General features: G+C 48.0%; 1 protein-coding gene across 1 annotated transcript in view; it reads right to left on the bottom strand.

The window, feature by feature from the left end:
• The window catches only part of LOC129729076 (uncharacterized), a 29,837-nt gene that overhangs the window by 13,155 nt on the left and 396 nt on the right, over positions 1-16,286 (bottom strand). The window contains exons 2-8 of the mRNA XM_055687557.1: positions 16,045-16,239; positions 15,546-15,984; positions 15,240-15,492; positions 15,094-15,181; positions 13,655-13,918; positions 12,973-13,594; positions 12,744-12,906 (exon numbers count right to left, since the gene is read on the bottom strand). Coding sequence (XP_055543532.1) covers positions 12,744-12,906; positions 12,973-13,594; positions 13,655-13,918; positions 15,094-15,181; positions 15,240-15,492; positions 15,546-15,984; positions 16,045-16,239 — 2,024 coding nt within the window. The remainder of the gene's footprint in view (positions 1-12,743; positions 12,907-12,972; positions 13,595-13,654; positions 13,919-15,093; positions 15,182-15,239; positions 15,493-15,545; positions 15,985-16,044; positions 16,240-16,286) is intronic.

Here is a 16,286-nt window from a genome sequence, read left to right on the forward strand (position 1 = left end):
CACGAACCAAGTCCCTGGCCTCCGGCTGACGAGTCACCACCTACCGTGAGTGACGGCAGCCGTGCAGAGGCTGACGATGCGGTAAGGGTGACGGAAGATGAATTGATCGAGATCGCAAACTCCCTGAAGGTAGGCAAGGCTCCGGGACCAGACGGAATCCCGAACTTGGCCATCAAGACGGCCATCAAAGAAGCCCCCGGGTTGTTCAGGGCGGTCATGCAGAAACGCCTTGACGACTGCCTCTTCCCGGACGTGTGGAAGCGCCAGAGGCTGGTGCTGTTGCCGAAGGTTGGGAAACCACCAGGTGACCCATCGGCATACAGACCAATCTGCCTGCTGGACACGGCGGGCAAGGTGCCTGAGAGGGTAATCCTCAATAGACTGGTGAAATATACAGAAAGTGAGAACGGTCTATCAAGCAACCAGTTCGGTTTTCGAAAAGGTAGGTCCACGGTGGATGCAATTCTCTCCGTCACCAGAACGGCTGAGGTTGCAATCTAACGCAAGAGGAGGGGCATTCGTTACTGAGCGATCGTCACGCTTGACGTGAAGAACGCGTTTAACAGTGCCAGCTGGGACTCCATAGCCTTAGCACTACAGAGTCTCAGAGTGCCGACGCCGCTGTACAAGATTCTGGGCAACTACGCAAATCGTTCCAGTTACCGCAGGTGTACCGCAAGGTTCCATCCTGGGTCCGGTACTGTGGAACGCTATGTATGACGGCGTGTTAAAACTAACACTCCCTCCAGGGGTGGTGATCGTGGGCTTCGCCGATGACATAACTCTTGAGGCCTATGGCGAGTCTATTAGAGAGGTAAAGTTAAAGGCCGCGCTATCAATACGCGTAGTGGAAGACTGGATGCACTCCAGGAAACTGGAGCTAGTGCACCATAAGATTGACTGACTTTAACTCCGCCTGTTACGATTCTCTTGGTTCAGTTTAGCCTTTACGAATAGACTTGAATTATTGAGAACTGTAGCAGAGGGTCCAAAGCCCCTGTAAAGGAGGATGGTTGCAACAGCTCTTAACCATGGCTGTTGCGTAAAATCCAATGGTTAAAACCCCTAAGCTAAGGTGTTATGCGACCCGTGCCGATGGATGACGTGGTGGGGGGGGTTTAAGAAATACCCAGCCTCTAACGGAGCCTGTGGAGTACCAGGGCACCCTTCACAGTAATTAGCCCTTACTCCATCACGCGGGTCACTGATGCAGCGGACTCTTCTTTACCCAGCGACTCGTGGGAATTTTATGAACGACAAAACTTCACAAAATTTGGCCACCGGCAGCCTTTCTTTGCCGGAACCCATGGACTCATCGGAGCGTAGTCCAATAAAAACAAACGCACCGGGCAGAACGGAGGAGATGGAGCATGAGGATGATTTCAACCTCGACAGCGAATCGCTGGACGGAGGACCCTCGGCTTCATCCTTAATCCTACTTTCTCCACAAGGGAATGACGAAAGTCAAATGGACTTAGTTCCCGGTCCACAGACAAGGCCCGATGACGAAGGGAAACCCGAATCATCGGCACCCCTTGTCAAGCGACTTTCAAATGCGCAAAGGCGGCGACTGAGCAAAATTCTTCGCTCCGGTCTCTCGTACGAAGAAGCCAGGAAGCTGGCCCTCCTTCCAACAGAGCAGCCTGCTCAATCGAACCAAGTTGCCGTCAAGCGACAGCGGTCGGACGACTTGGTGTCACCAAACACCAGTACTAAGTGTCCACAGCCTAAAAAACTGCGGAACGGCATTGGTTTGGGGTCATCGGGATCGAAGCCGCTCCCGAAGGCCACATATAGGGACATGGTGGGAGCTATAAGCCTTGCGGTTACTTCTGCTACCCACCCCAGCTCCCTACTCACAACGGACCAGCTTCAGGCTGTCCGGACCTCCATCCTCGATCACATTGCGGACCAGGAAAATCCAACCACCAAGCCCAAGTTTAACGGTTGCCATCTAAAAAATGGCTTCCTGCAACTTGCCTGTGCCGACAACGACACAGTGCAGTGGTTGGAAAGGGAGGTACCTTCGCTCGTACCATGGGAGGGAGCACAACTTCGTGTATACCACATGAAAGATCTGCCGAAGGCCAGACGGTATGTCGGTTACTTCGCGGACAGTGCGAACTCTCCGGACGAGAAGATTCTTCGTTCACTCCAGAATCAGAACGACCATCTCTCTACCAAAATGTGGCGAGTCTGTAACCGCAAATTGGTAAAGACCTTGGTCGAACTAGTTCTGGATATTGACGAAGAATCGGCCAAACTCGTTGAGAGTAGAAATTATGAACTGCACTACGGTTTCGGCAAAGCACGCATCCGAAAGGTAAGCGGAAGGCCAAACGTCACAGGCGGGAAAGACTCCGTCGCAATGTCAGGGAAGGTACGTGCGGGTAACTCCTCCGGGAGTACTCTGCCACCACCCAGGCAAAACGATCCTGCGAATGGGCTAAAGGTTCGCGTGGGAAACTCCTCCGGGAGTGCCCCACAACCACCCAAACGCAACCCTGCGATTGGGAAGGTACGCGCCAGATGCTCCCCCGTGAGTGCCCTGTCACCACCCAAAAAACGCAACCCCGCGGCTGCTCGGACGGTTCCGCCGAAGACTCGCAAGAGTGTGAAGCATCAACCACCGAAAAGTCGCACCCCCCGGAGTCAAAAACCGCCACAGTGTGCGCGACGACCTTCTGTTGCCAATCGACTGCTGCAACCGAAGCCGAACAGTGAGGAAGAGCAACTTCCATCAACCAGCCAAACCGCTGTTGGCAGCCGTCAGCCAATACCAGGATCATCTTCCGATCCGGACAAAGACGGCAACTTCACTGCAAAATGAGCAGCCTTCGCTGCGTGCAAGCGAATCTCCATCACGCAAAAGGCGCCTCGGGTGTTCTTTGCAGGAGATTCGCCAAAGAGCAGCTAGCGGCTGCTTTCATCCAGGAGCCGTGGATCAACGAATCCAAAGTTCTCGGACTTAACGCTCCTAACGGTAGGTTAATCTACTGTGACACGCAGTCCAAACCAAGGACTGCAATTCTGCTAAATAGAGAACTAAAATTTTTACCTATTACAGAATTTATCCAACGCGACGTCGTTGCCGTCACGGTTGAAGTACCGACAACCAGAGGAAAGCAGGAAATGGTTGTCGCGTCGGCCTACTTCCCGGGTGACCAAGGTGATATACCGCCACCCGAAGTTGCTGCGCTCGTGCGGTACTGCAAGGCCACCAACAAGCCTTTTCTGATCGGCTGCGATGCCAACGCTCACCACACGATCTGGGGCAGCTCGGACACCAACACCTACCTACTTGAATACCTTACTTCTAACCTACCTACTTGAATACCTTACTTCTAACGATGTCAATGTATGTAATGTAGGGAATAACCCCACGTTTATCAGCGCTATTATTTCTGAAAGGATTAAAAATTGGCATGTCTCCGATGAAACTAGTTTGTCGGACCACAGACACATCGTTTTTAATATAGAGGCTAACCCTCTGAAAAGAGAGCTGTTCAGAAATCCTAAGAATACAGATTGGGAATCCTTTAAGGAACGCCTGATCGATTCACGAACTTTAAGTTACAGCAACATTCGAAATTCTGTTGACCTGAATTCGGCAGCAAATGATCTACAAAACAGAATCATGGATGCTTTCGACGCCAACTGTCCACTAACACAGCGGTCAGTATGCCGTGACGTACCCTGGTGGAATGATCAACTTAGTGACCTTCGTCGGGAAACTAGGCGGTTGTTCAACAGGGCAAAAGTCACGTCTAACTGGGACGACTACAGGGCGTCCCTCACTAAATACAACGCCGAGCTACGCAAGGCTAAACGGAAATCCAGAGTTAGTTTCTGTGAAAGAATCCAAACTCTGCCGGAAGCTACGCGGCTCCAAAAGGCGATGTCCAAAGACCATACTAACGGTTTAGGACAGGTGAGGAAAGAGGATGGATGCCTCACTGTCACTACCAAGGAAACGCTGGAGGTTCTTATAAACACCCACTTTCCTGGATCGACAGAGACCGAAGAACTGAATAGTGATGGGTCGCGGCAGGACAATTCGAGACATATGGCGTCTCGGGAGTCCATCCTGCTGGCCCGTCGACTGTTCACGGAAGCTTCAATAGGTTGGGCTCTAAGCTCATTCGACCCTATGAAGTCTCCTGGTCCAGACGGCATACTACCCATCTTTCTACAAAAATCGGCCGCAGTTATCATGTCCGAACTCCTCAACCTCTTCAGAGCCAGCTTTATCCTGGGCCATATTCCGGATAACTGGCTGAAGGTGAAGGTAGTGTTTATCCCCAAAGTTGGAAGAAAGGACAAACCCTACCTAAAACTTTCAGACCCATAAGTCTGACTTCGTCGCTTCTCAAGTTGATGGAGAAAATAATGGATAAATATATCCGTGATGAGTTTCTTAAAGACTCCCCGCTGAACAGGAACCAACATGCCTATCAAAGCGGCAAGTCAACAGAAACTGCTCTTCACAGCTTAGTGACGTTGATTGAAAAGTCCCTAAGTTATCAGGAGACGGCGCTATGTGCCTTTCTTGATATTGAAGGGGCCTTCGATAACACGTCCTTTGCATCAATCGATACGGCTCTTTCTCATAAGGGAATCGACCAAACTTCAAGGAACTGAATACACGCAATGCTCTCTAGCAGAGTGATCACAGCAACCTTGGGAGATTCGTCTGTAACAATGTCAGTGATCAAGGGGTGTCCGCAAGGAGGAGTTCTCTCGCCCTTGTTATGGTCACTAGTTGTCGACGCACTTCTCAACAAGCTTTCACAGCTTGGTTACGAGGTCATTGGATACGCCGATGACATCGTCCTCATCGTCAGAGGTAAAGATGACGCAACTCTGTCGAGCCGAATGCAAACGGCTCTGAATACCACCATGTCATGGTGTTTACAGGAGGGTCTAAACATAAACCCCTTAAAAACAGTCCTAATTCCATTCGGCAGACGAAGGACGATCTCCATCACTCCTCCAATACTGAGTGGAGTTAGACTGGGCTTCAGCAATGAAGTCAAATATCTCGGAATTATTCTGGACAAGAAACTGAACTGGTCTGCACAACTGGATCATGCCGCTAGGAAAGCGATCTCAGCGATCTGGGCCTGCAGAACTCTCTTCGGTAAGACCTGGGGACTGAAACCAGACTTGGCACTCTGGTCTTACAAGACCATTGCCCGACCAAGAATCACCTATGCTGCCCTAGTGTGGTGGCCTAAGGTGAACGAAGTGACTGCGCAAGCCAAAATCAAAAAAGTTCAAAGACTTGCATGTCTTTCGGTTACCAGCGCTATGCGAACAACTCCAACTGCAGCCTTGGAAGCTATGCTTTGCCTACTACCTCTACATCTTCATGTGAAAAAGGAAGCAGAGCTTGGCGCTCTAAGGTTGCAAAGGAGGAAAACCATACTTGAAGGGGACCAAATCGGCCACCTTCGCATACTTAGGGAGTTCAAACTAACTCCGCTATTAACCACAGTCTCCGACTGGATGGACGTTAGGTCCAACATGGATATTCCATATAGAGTGATTGAAACAAACCGCTCTATGTGGAACAATGGAGGGCCTAATCTTCCACCTGGCATCGTCAATTTTTATACGGACGGCTCGAAAATGGGATCCCTAACGGGATCTGGTATATACGAACCCGGTATCAGAGAAACGTTTTCCCTGGAAAAATGGCCCACCGTTTTTCAAGCAGAGGTATATGCCATATATATCTGCGCAAAAATATGTCTGCAACGCAACTACAGACATGCGAAAATCGGTATATTCTCGGACAGTCAAGCAGCACTACTAGCACTTAAGTCCGTCAAATGCGCTTCCAAACTTGTTTGGGAATGCATTGAAACTCTACGGGAACTTTCCCGACAGAATTCAGTTTTTCTGTTTTGGGTGCCCGGACACTGCGGAGTCGAGGGTAATGAACACGCTGACTACCTAGCAAGACAGGGATCAGCTCAGCGGTTTATTGGTCCCGAGCCGTTTCTGGGTACGTCCATTTCCGCTATCAAAAGCGAACTATTAACTTGGGAAAGGCTAGAAATAGTATCCCAATGGCAACAGGCACAGGGTTGTAGACAAGGCAAACAGTTTATCTATCCGAACCCTGGAACCGCCAGAAAGCTACTTAGTCTAAATCGTAGTGACCTACGGATAATCACGGGACTCCTCATCGGACACTGTCCCGCTTTTTATCATTTAAAGAAAATCGGCGTAGTGTTGAACGACACCTGCCGATTCTGCAAATCTGAACCAGAGAGTTCAGAGCATTAGCTTTGCTCTTGCGAAGCTCTTGCTTCCTCTAGGTACAACTTCTTAGGAAGTTACCTTTTAACTCCATACCAAGCATGGAGCTCCAATCCCAAGCAGGTCATTAGTTTCATCAACTATGTTGTACCTAATTGGGGTACAGGTTTACAACAAAACAGTTCTACTCCATCAATGAGTACGAACAATCCGTAACCTGTGCACAGCAATCGGGGCCCGCCACAAAAGACAATCAGCAAGAATGTCGCAGTGGCATTTCAGTACCCAGTGCCCTTCAGGCATACAGAGACAAAAAAAAAGACTGAAGTTATTGTTGTAAATAACAGAAAGTCTGAGCAGGAGGCATCGATTAGTGCCGGTACATGCACTATCGCCTCAAAACGCTCGTTGAAGCTTCTGGGGGTTATGATCGACGACAAGCTCACGTTCGGGAGCCACGTCGATTATACCTGCAAGAAAGCTTCCATGGCTGTGGCAGCGCTGTCTCGCATGATGGCAAACAGCTCGGCGGTTCGTAGCAGCAGGCGCAAAGTCCTTGCTAGCGTGACCACGTCCATACTCAGGTATGGAGGACCAGTGTGGTCCAAGGTATTGAGTACCTCGTGCCATCGCGGCAAACTCGAGAGTACGTACAGGCTAATGTGCCTAAGGGTCGCGTGCGCATACCGAACAGTGTCGTACGAGGCGGTTTGCGTCCTGGCTGGCATGATGCCCATCAGCATCATCGTCAAAGAGGATGTAGAGTGTTTCGACCAACGCGACACGAGGGGTATTCGCAACACCATACGGTCATCCTCAATGGCCAGGTGGCAGCGGGAGTGGTCCAACACTACAAAACTACACACCGACTCACTCCAGAGTTAGCTGGCTGGATTAATAGGCACCATGGGGAAGTAACCTTCCATCTGACACAGATCCTGTCAGGCCATGGCTGCTTTAGGCAGTACCTGCATAGGTTCGGGTACGCCGAGTCCCCTATGTGCCCCGCTTGTACGGGTGCGGAAGAAAGCGCAGAGCATGTGTTCTTCACATGTCCGCGCTTCGAGCGGGTACGGTACGAAATGCTGGCAATAAGTGGGATGGACACCACGCCAGAGAATATAGTGCGTAGGATGTGCGAAAATAGAGAAATCTGGGATGCGGTCATCACGGCAGCATCACAGATCGTTAGTATTTTGCAGGGCACCAATCGACGGGAAACCATCGACGTGCCCCAGTTAGTTAACAGTTAACTAACTGGCCTGTATAGGCTGTTCTGCTACCCATAGAGGTAAGTGCGGAAAGCACGACGGGCCCTCTCCCTGAAGTAATGCCTAACGGCGGTCCCGGGGAGACAAAGGGCTTTAGCTGTTCAGCTTAGGTTGCTCAGCATGGGTAAAAGCAGATGGTCGACCTCCTATCCATGGAGCTAACGGGCCGAACGCCGTTGGTGGTGGCGGGTGACTTCAACGCTTGGGCTGTTGAGTGGGGAAGTCGCTTCACGAACCAGAGGGGCCAGATCCTGTTGGGGGCTTTGGCAAAGCTCAACTTAGATCTGGCCAACGTTGGGAACAAAAGTACATTTAGCAGAAATGGTGCGGAGTCGATCATCGACGTGACGTTCTCCAGCCCAGGACTGATCAAGAACTGGAGGGTAGACGATGACTACACTAATAGCCACCACCAGGCGGTCTGTTATAGTGTAGACAACAACGAGAGGCGGCAAGCGACGGGTAGAGCCAACACTCCAACCGTTCGCGGGTGGAAGACATCGCACTTCGATGCCGAGGTATTCGAAGAGGCAATGAGAAGGGAGCGCGAGTGGGGCAGTTGGCTCCGCCCGACTGCTGACCAACTAGTTGCTATGCTATCGCGGGCGTGCGACGCCACCATGCCTAGGACTCGCCAACCTAGGAATGGTAAGCCACCGGTTTACTGGTGGATGGACGCGATAGCCGACCTTCGCAGTGCGTGCCTCCGTGCAAGACGGAGGATGCAGCGTGCGCGAAACGAAGAAGAGAGGACAGAGCGCCGCGCACCATTCAGTTCGGCAAGATCGATGCTGAAGAGTGCGATAAAGGCCAGCAAGAGGGCCTGCTTCGATAGGCTATGTGCGAGTGCCAATACAATTCCGTGTGGTGACGCCCACAGGATCGTAATGGCCAAGACTAAAGGCGCGCTGGCGCCTGCAGAGCAATCACCAGCGATGCTGGAGCGTATCATCGAAGGACTCTTTCCACGCCACGTGCCAAGTCCTTGGCCTCCGGCGGTCGAGTCTCACGTCCGACGTTCCAGTATCTCAGACATAGACCAGGGATGGTCGGCCAACCTGCCGAGCATCCAATCCGTGAGCGACGACAGCCGTGTCGAGGCAGGGGAGGAGGCAAGGGTTACGAATGAGGAACTCATCGTGATCGCCAAATCCCTAAAGGTGAGCAAGGCACCGGGACCGGATGGTATCCCTAACCTGGCGATCAGGCTGGCGATAAAAACGGCCCCCGGGCTGTTCAGGGCAGTCATGCAGAGGTGCCTGGATGACTGTCTCTTTCCGGACAGGTGGAAGCGGCAGTGACTGGTCTTATTGCCGAAGGCTGGGAAACCGCCAGGGGACCCATCGGCATTTAGGCCTATCTGCCTGCTGGACACCGCGGGCAAGGTGCTTGAGAGGATCATCCTCAACAGACTGGTGAGGTACACGGAGGGTGTACACGGTCTGGCAAGTAACCAGTTCGGCTTCCGGAAGGGCAGGTCCACGCTGGACGCAATCTCTTCCGTCATCAAGACGGCGGAGGTAGCAATCCAGCGCAAGAGAAGGGGAATACGCTACTGCGCAATCGTCACGCTCGACGTGAAGAATGCGTTCAATAGTGCCAGTTGGGACTCCATAGCGCTCGCGCTCAGGAGCATCCATGTACCGGTGTCGCTGTACAAGATTCTGGAAAATTATTTCCAGAATCGAATACTTGTTTACAACACGGAGGAGGGTCAGAAGTGCGTCCCAATTACCGCAGGAGTTCCGCAAGGTTCTATCCTGGGCCCGGTGTTGTGGAATGTCATGTATGACGGAGTGTTGAAACTCAAGTTCCCTGTAGGGGTTGTGATCGCCGGCTTTGCAGACGACATAACGCTGGAGGTTTACGGCGAGTCTATCGAGGAGGTCGAGTTGACGGCCGCGCACTGTATACGCAAGGTCGAGGACTGGATGCGCTCCAGGAAACTGGAGCTCGCGCATCATAAGACGGAGGTCACGGTTGTGAACAACCGTAAATCGGAGCAACAGGCGGTGGTCAAAGTCGGAGACTGCACCATCACCTCGGAGCGATCCCTGAAGCTCTTGGGGGTTATGGTGGACGACAAGCTCACGTTCGGGAGTCACGTCGACTATGCCTGTAAGAGGGCCTCATCGGCTATTGCAGCACTATCTCGTATGATGTCCAATAGCTCAGCGGTTTATGGCAGCAAGCGAAGACTTCTTGCCAGCGTGGTTTCGTCCATACTTAGGTATGGTGGGCCAGTGTGGTCCAGAGCGCTAGGAAATAACAGTTACCGTGGTAAACTGGAAAGTACCTACAGGCTCATGTGCCTGAGAGTTGCGAGTGCGTATCGTACGGTGTCACACGATGCAATCTGTGTCTTGTCCGGCATGATGCCTATCAGCATTGCCATCAAGGAGGACAGAGAGTGTTTCGACCAACGTGACACAAGGGGCATACGAGGTACCAGAAGGTCATTCTCGATGCTCCGCTGGCAGCGGGAATGGTCCAACTCCACAAAGGGCAGATGGACGCACCGACTCATACCGGAGATATCCGGCTGGGTCGGGAGACGACATGGTGAAGTGTACTTCCACCTGACACAGATCCTGTCAGGCCATGGTTGTTTCAGGCAATATCTGCACAGGTTCGGACACGCGGTGTCCCCCATGTGTCCCGAGTGCGTGGAGGAGGAGGAGACTGCGGAGCATGTCTTCTTCGTATGCCCCCGTTTCGTAAGAGCGAGGAGCAACATGATGGCTGTGAGCGGGCCTGGCACTACTCCGGAGGATGTGCAACGACCCGGACATCTGGAACGCGGTCTGTGCGGCCGCCTCTCAGATTGTCCTGGAGCTGCAACGTGTGTGGCGGGTCAACCACCAACACGCCAGTGGTAGCTAATTACCAGTCTCCAGGTAGTTAGCTAGGAGGTTATAAGAGTAAAGAGAGTGCATTACGCACAAAAGCCACTCCCCGACGAAATACTTAACCGTCGTTCCGGGAAGACCAGGGCTGGAGACTGGAGGGGTTTTAGTGGGTCGGGACAGGGATCAGTAGGTGCCTGGGCGAGTGTAACTACCCCAGCATCTCTCCCCTAGTCTCATCCCCACACCCTGAGTTCTCTTCTCAGGTGTCTGTTTGCATATTTCCCCGCCACCTTTGAAAAAAAAAAAAAAAAAAGTCGAACGGATACCAAGCGAAAACCGCAGGTACGAGCTCGGACGAAATCTTGCGTACTAGGGCACAGTACAAAGCTTTTATGCACAGTGGAATGCATCAGCAGTTCTGAAATTCAATCTCTACTGCTTGATGGCTCCTGATGTGCCCGGAATGTAAGCTGGCTATTTAAAATCACGCCAAGATCTTTAACTTAGCTTAAGCGCTGGAGAGTCAATTATTGAAAGCTAATTGATTGAAGTTTTCTGCTGAAGGTAATAAAATTACATTTTTCTACACACTGAGTAGTAAGATCACGGTTGCTCCAATCACTGAAAGCATCAAGCAACTTTTATAGCTCCAGACAGTCTCCAATGTAGGTTATCATCAAAACGATGTTTACATTGTCTATGAAAAGGAGCCGTGTACCTTTCGGTAAAATTTTAGCAACGTCGTTAATAAATGGTGAGAACAAAAGTGGGCCCAGATTGTTTCCTTGCGGCACTCTAGAAGAAGTTGTAAATGGCTCAGAGTGTGGCGACCCAAGACTGACACAAAACACTCAGCTGGTTAGATACGAACAAAACTATCTCACGAGCATGGCAGAGAGCCCTAGTTTATCCACCTGTCGCGAAGGAAGGCATTATTTACGCGATCGAACGCAGCTGTACACAGCATTCACTTGCAATCTCGTATCAATTGAACAATTACGATGCAGTTTTTACTCGATTCGAACAACACTGTTTTGACGAAAACTTTGAAATAAACACATAATGAGGTAATTTCTCGATAATCAGCTATGTTGCACTTGTTTCTTTTTTGTGTATCGGTGTGAGCAATGAATCCCGTCTGGTCCGGGACAAGTGGAATGTTTCAGCTTTCGAATTGCGCTCAAAATGTGCGCTTCTGTTACTTGGAATACTCCACAGTCTAAATTGTCCTGAGGAGTATCGCGTATTGCAGTGTCAATCTGATCTGGCATAGCAACCAAAGACGAAAAAGCGGTTTTAAAATGTGCAGCAAATATTTGGTATTTAGAAGAAGTTGTGTTAGCAAACAAATCAACGAGAAACATGGAAGCTGGTGATCCGTTTTCCTTTCGTTTAGAACGGCCAAATGCCAGAACTTTTTTGTATGTCGACGTAAACTTCTTTGAGTTCGTTCAATGTATCGAGAGCACAGGAACTGATTGTAAAGTTTTTATGTGTTGCTTGCGAGTTTGAACTGGTGCTTTGCTAGAAACGTGAGATTTGCTTTATAGTTTCGTTGAGTAACATGTCTAAGACGTTTCAGTTCACGGAGATGTTAATAATCCCAAGGAGGTTTCATCGGCGATCGTTGCAGTGAAACATGAACTTCAATTACTGTTTGAATCTTCGCGGAGAACTTGTCGACAATGTCTGTTGGATCCCGTTGCGAATCAATGAACTGCCAGTCAATCGCTAATGACGCTTCGTTCAACACATTTTAATCAACCTGCTTAAAATCGAATCCACGATGTTGTGGAGCTGATTCGAGGGCAATAGGCACTACTTCAGTCATGGTTACGTCCAGAGCAGGATGATCCAGGTCAATTTTCACCTTAGGACCGTTGGCCTCCATCACAGAGAAGTTATGAAGCGCTGGCTCGTTCACCAGTACTAGGTCGAGAGTTCTACCACGAGAGTTCTTAATTGGATTTGTTTGCGTTAAACCGTTAAAACAGAATGCGTCGAACAGAGCACTTACTCTACTGCGATCCGTTCTCCAAATCCGATCCGATCCAATCCAAAAAGCTGAGGCGACAAAATGTAATCGTTCATCCATGTTTCAGTAAGAACGATAACATCGCACTTAGAGTCGGAAGCAGCAATAAAAATATTGTCGATTTTGTCCGAAGTCCACGAACTTTGGGATTGAGATTGAAATTCTAATTGAGATTGGGATTGGGATTGAGATAGGGATTGGGATTGGGTCGGAATTGGGATTGGGATTGTGAATGAAAACTGATTGAACTTCAAACTGGGATTGGGTAAAGTATCGTTTCATAACCGACACATAAAATCACCTTACTTGTTATTTACTTACTTCTTTGCTGTAATACTGCGTTGAGATAGTCCTAAAAAGAGGCAACAACCGTCTAGATTCGTCATGAATGTCTGCTGCGTAGAGCGCTACAAGCACCATTCGCGTTACAAGGTGGCCGAACGAGTACCAATAGTAAACTGCCACGATCAAGCCAGGATAATCCCTGGAATTGATAAACGAGTCATACCAATCATACATTATTTCCCCACTGATGCAAGTACATTCTTACTTCAACAAGCCTAGCATTTGAATGCAGATGAAGAACAAGTTATTAGCGAATGAAATGGCTACGAAGTATGCCAGCTTGATCTTGAACAGTTGAACAAGTTCACAAACTTTTTGATAATGCTTCCAATATACAGTCCAGAAATGCAGGGATCCATACTCTGCCGACGATCGTAGAATGATGTCGTTAATATGCTTAATGTTTTGTCGCAGCCCGATACATAGAACCATTAGAAAAAGGTCAATGTAGTTCCAGTAGAAGGTTAAAATACTTGTAATAATTTGACACGTAAATCCAAGATAGGCATTGTACGGAATGAAGGAATACATTTCCGGAAACGCCTGCATCAGATGTGCTTCCAATAGATTCTTAATACCACATTTGTACGCCCGATACAGTCCTGCAGGCTTCGCAAGGGCATGCTCAAAGAGGGCACTGAACATCAGACAAGTCATGATGAGCTTTGCTTTCCTACGCAATTGCATGTTATTGGCCGCCAGCTGTGGTCGCTCCGGAAGAGTCCGTACAGTATTTTCCCACTCAACCATCAACTTGGGCCAAATTCGTGCCAACGCTGTAAATCCTAGGGTGATCATCAGGTTGATAGTGAAAAACATCCAGGATACTGAAAAATGCAGAAAAAATAAATTCTAAATTCAACCTGTTTTCATTTGTACAATATTACAGATTTTCGAAAACTCCACTCCCGTGGTCCAGAAGGTGGCAAGAGAAAACCCGGACATCATCGAACCACCCAATTGCATTAACAGAGAGTAGAACATTTGAAAAGAAAATACTTTAAAGTGCACTTTACTCGCTGTATCAGAGCCGTATCCCAGCACCGGAAAAATACCGAAAGTCTGCCCGAGTACGATGATGGGACGCATAACCAATAGAAAGCTTGCATCCTGATCGAATTTGGCCTGTTTACGCTGTCCGTGGAATTCTTCTGTGAATAGAGAATGCATTCAACGGACGTAAGTGAAAAAATATTTCGGAAAAACGCACTTCCAAAAGGTTGAACAAATATTAAATCGTCACGCGGATTGAACTCGGGCATAATCATGATGCAGACTACAACCCGCGACTGTCCGGAGCTGGATGAACGAACTGAATGAATCAGGCCAATTAGGCTACGAAACTCCTACCCATCCCGGTGCAATAACGAAAACTGCTTAATCATCGGCAATGATAAAAGTTTAACTCGACCAGTAGACGGCGGCCTTGGCACGGCATTGGAGTGGTCATGACCAAAACTGGTGGGTACTTGAACTTTTTTTGGGGGATTTCAAACCCACCTTTTTTCCCTAATAGGGTGAAAAACATTTTTGGTGAGAAAGCTGGGAAAAATCTAAGCTGGAGCTAATTAACTTTTATCTACGAGTCAGTGCCACGAAACGTTTGAATATAAGTGCAACATTCCAATGCAGCTAAATATATACAGAATGTTTTTGTTATAACAAGGCGCGCACAGTGTTAAATTCCAATACAATAAGGCGCGAAGAAAAAAAAATTAAATACAATCTTCAATTTTAAGTATATTTGAATTTAAGCAGAATCGTAAATTGAATTTGGATTTCAATATAAATTACAATTTGGGTTCGGATTTAATTTTGAACGTAAATAAGAATTTAGGACGGATTCTGGATTGGGATTGTGATTGTGATTGTGATAGGGATTGTGATAGGGATTGGGATTGGGATTGAGATTGGGATTGGGATTGGGATTGGGATTGGGATTTGGATTGGGATTGGGATTGGGATTGGGATTGGGATTGGGATTGGGATTGGGATTGGGATTGGGATTGGGATTGGGATTGGGATTGGGATTGGGATTGGGATTGGGATTGTGATTGGGATTATGGTTAGGATTGGGATTGGGATTATGGTTGGGATTGGGATTGGGATTGGGATTGGGATTGGAATTGGGATTGCGATTGGGATTGGGATTGGGATCCCAAAAAGTTTAAGTTGATTGAATACATTGGAAAATCCTTTATTAATTTCGTCATGGAACTTTCCTACACTGACAAAATTAACTACCTAGAATATATCTAAAAGCGTAAAAGCGTACCACGGGTCTGCTTTTCAAGCATGTACATTCACTCGCAAATTTAGTACAAACGATGAGAACCTTCACAAAAATCCGCACGATCCGTTGACTTAACCTCACTCAGCATCACCAGCTCATAAGTAATCATTGTTCCTGCCATCTAAAATGAATCACACAGTTAAAATTGTTAGAAGTTTTTCATTCGAATCTATCCACACCGCTAGGATAATTGTTCGCTTCAGAAAAAAGAACTTATGCCCAGATAAGGCATTATCGATGTTTAGAATCTCGTTGGTGAAACGCTGCACATTAACGTTCCAAGAGCTTGTCGGTACAGCCCTTAAAATTTGCAACGGTTTTCTAGAAGCTACAAAAATGTGCGACGAAGCCAAAAGCATTAGCAATGCTCGTAGTATTAGAAACGTCAATGAAATTCTATAGTAAAATGTGGACAAAGCTGAAGCGTTGATTCTGCAAAAAAAAATTTTGGTAATAATTGTTTATAATAAAAAGCAACCACTTACTGAACAGACATATACAGCTGATAGGTAATAAAGAAAATATCAGACCCACAGGTTAGCAAAACCATCGGCGACAGAACTTCATCCATATACAGCACCAAATTAGACAGCTTAGTATAATCTAGACGCACTATCGCCCAGAAAGAATCTGGTATCACTTTTCCTTTAAGATGCTCCACACGGGCATAAAATTGCTCGAATCTCAACGACAAACCCAAACTTACCAGCGTTATAAACAAATCCATGAAGGACCATATGAAAAGATAAACCTTATGAACCATCTCAACTATCAAAGCTACGGGTAGACTATAGGAAATATAACCAAAGATGTGGGAGTGTTCATGGGTGTAAAACACTTCCCAAAATGGGGTACTGTTGTCGCAACGCGCAATGTACTCCCGATTGCTTACGTAACAGGACACCACATGTATAAAATCCTCAACTAAAAGAAATTAATAATGAGATATGAGCTTAAGAAAACAAATGTAGAAATAATACTTACTAAAAGCTAGCAATAGAACAGTGCACCCCACCGCTCTAATATAAAACCGCATACTTCTCCCAAATCGCCAATACGGTGGATGAAGGAATACTTCTTCGTATGAACGCCATTTCGACATTATAGTTCTCCATTGTATTGCAATAATTAGAAAACAAATCATTCCTCCGTAATTGAAAGCATAATACAAAATAGCAGCTATAATCAAAAGATAATAATTTTTTATCACAGGCCTCCTTGAGATA

This window comes from Wyeomyia smithii, chromosome 3 (genome assembly GCF_029784165.1).
Source record: "Wyeomyia smithii strain HCP4-BCI-WySm-NY-G18 chromosome 3, ASM2978416v1, whole genome shotgun sequence".
Lineage (NCBI taxonomy): Eukaryota > Metazoa > Arthropoda > Insecta > Diptera > Culicidae > Wyeomyia > Wyeomyia smithii.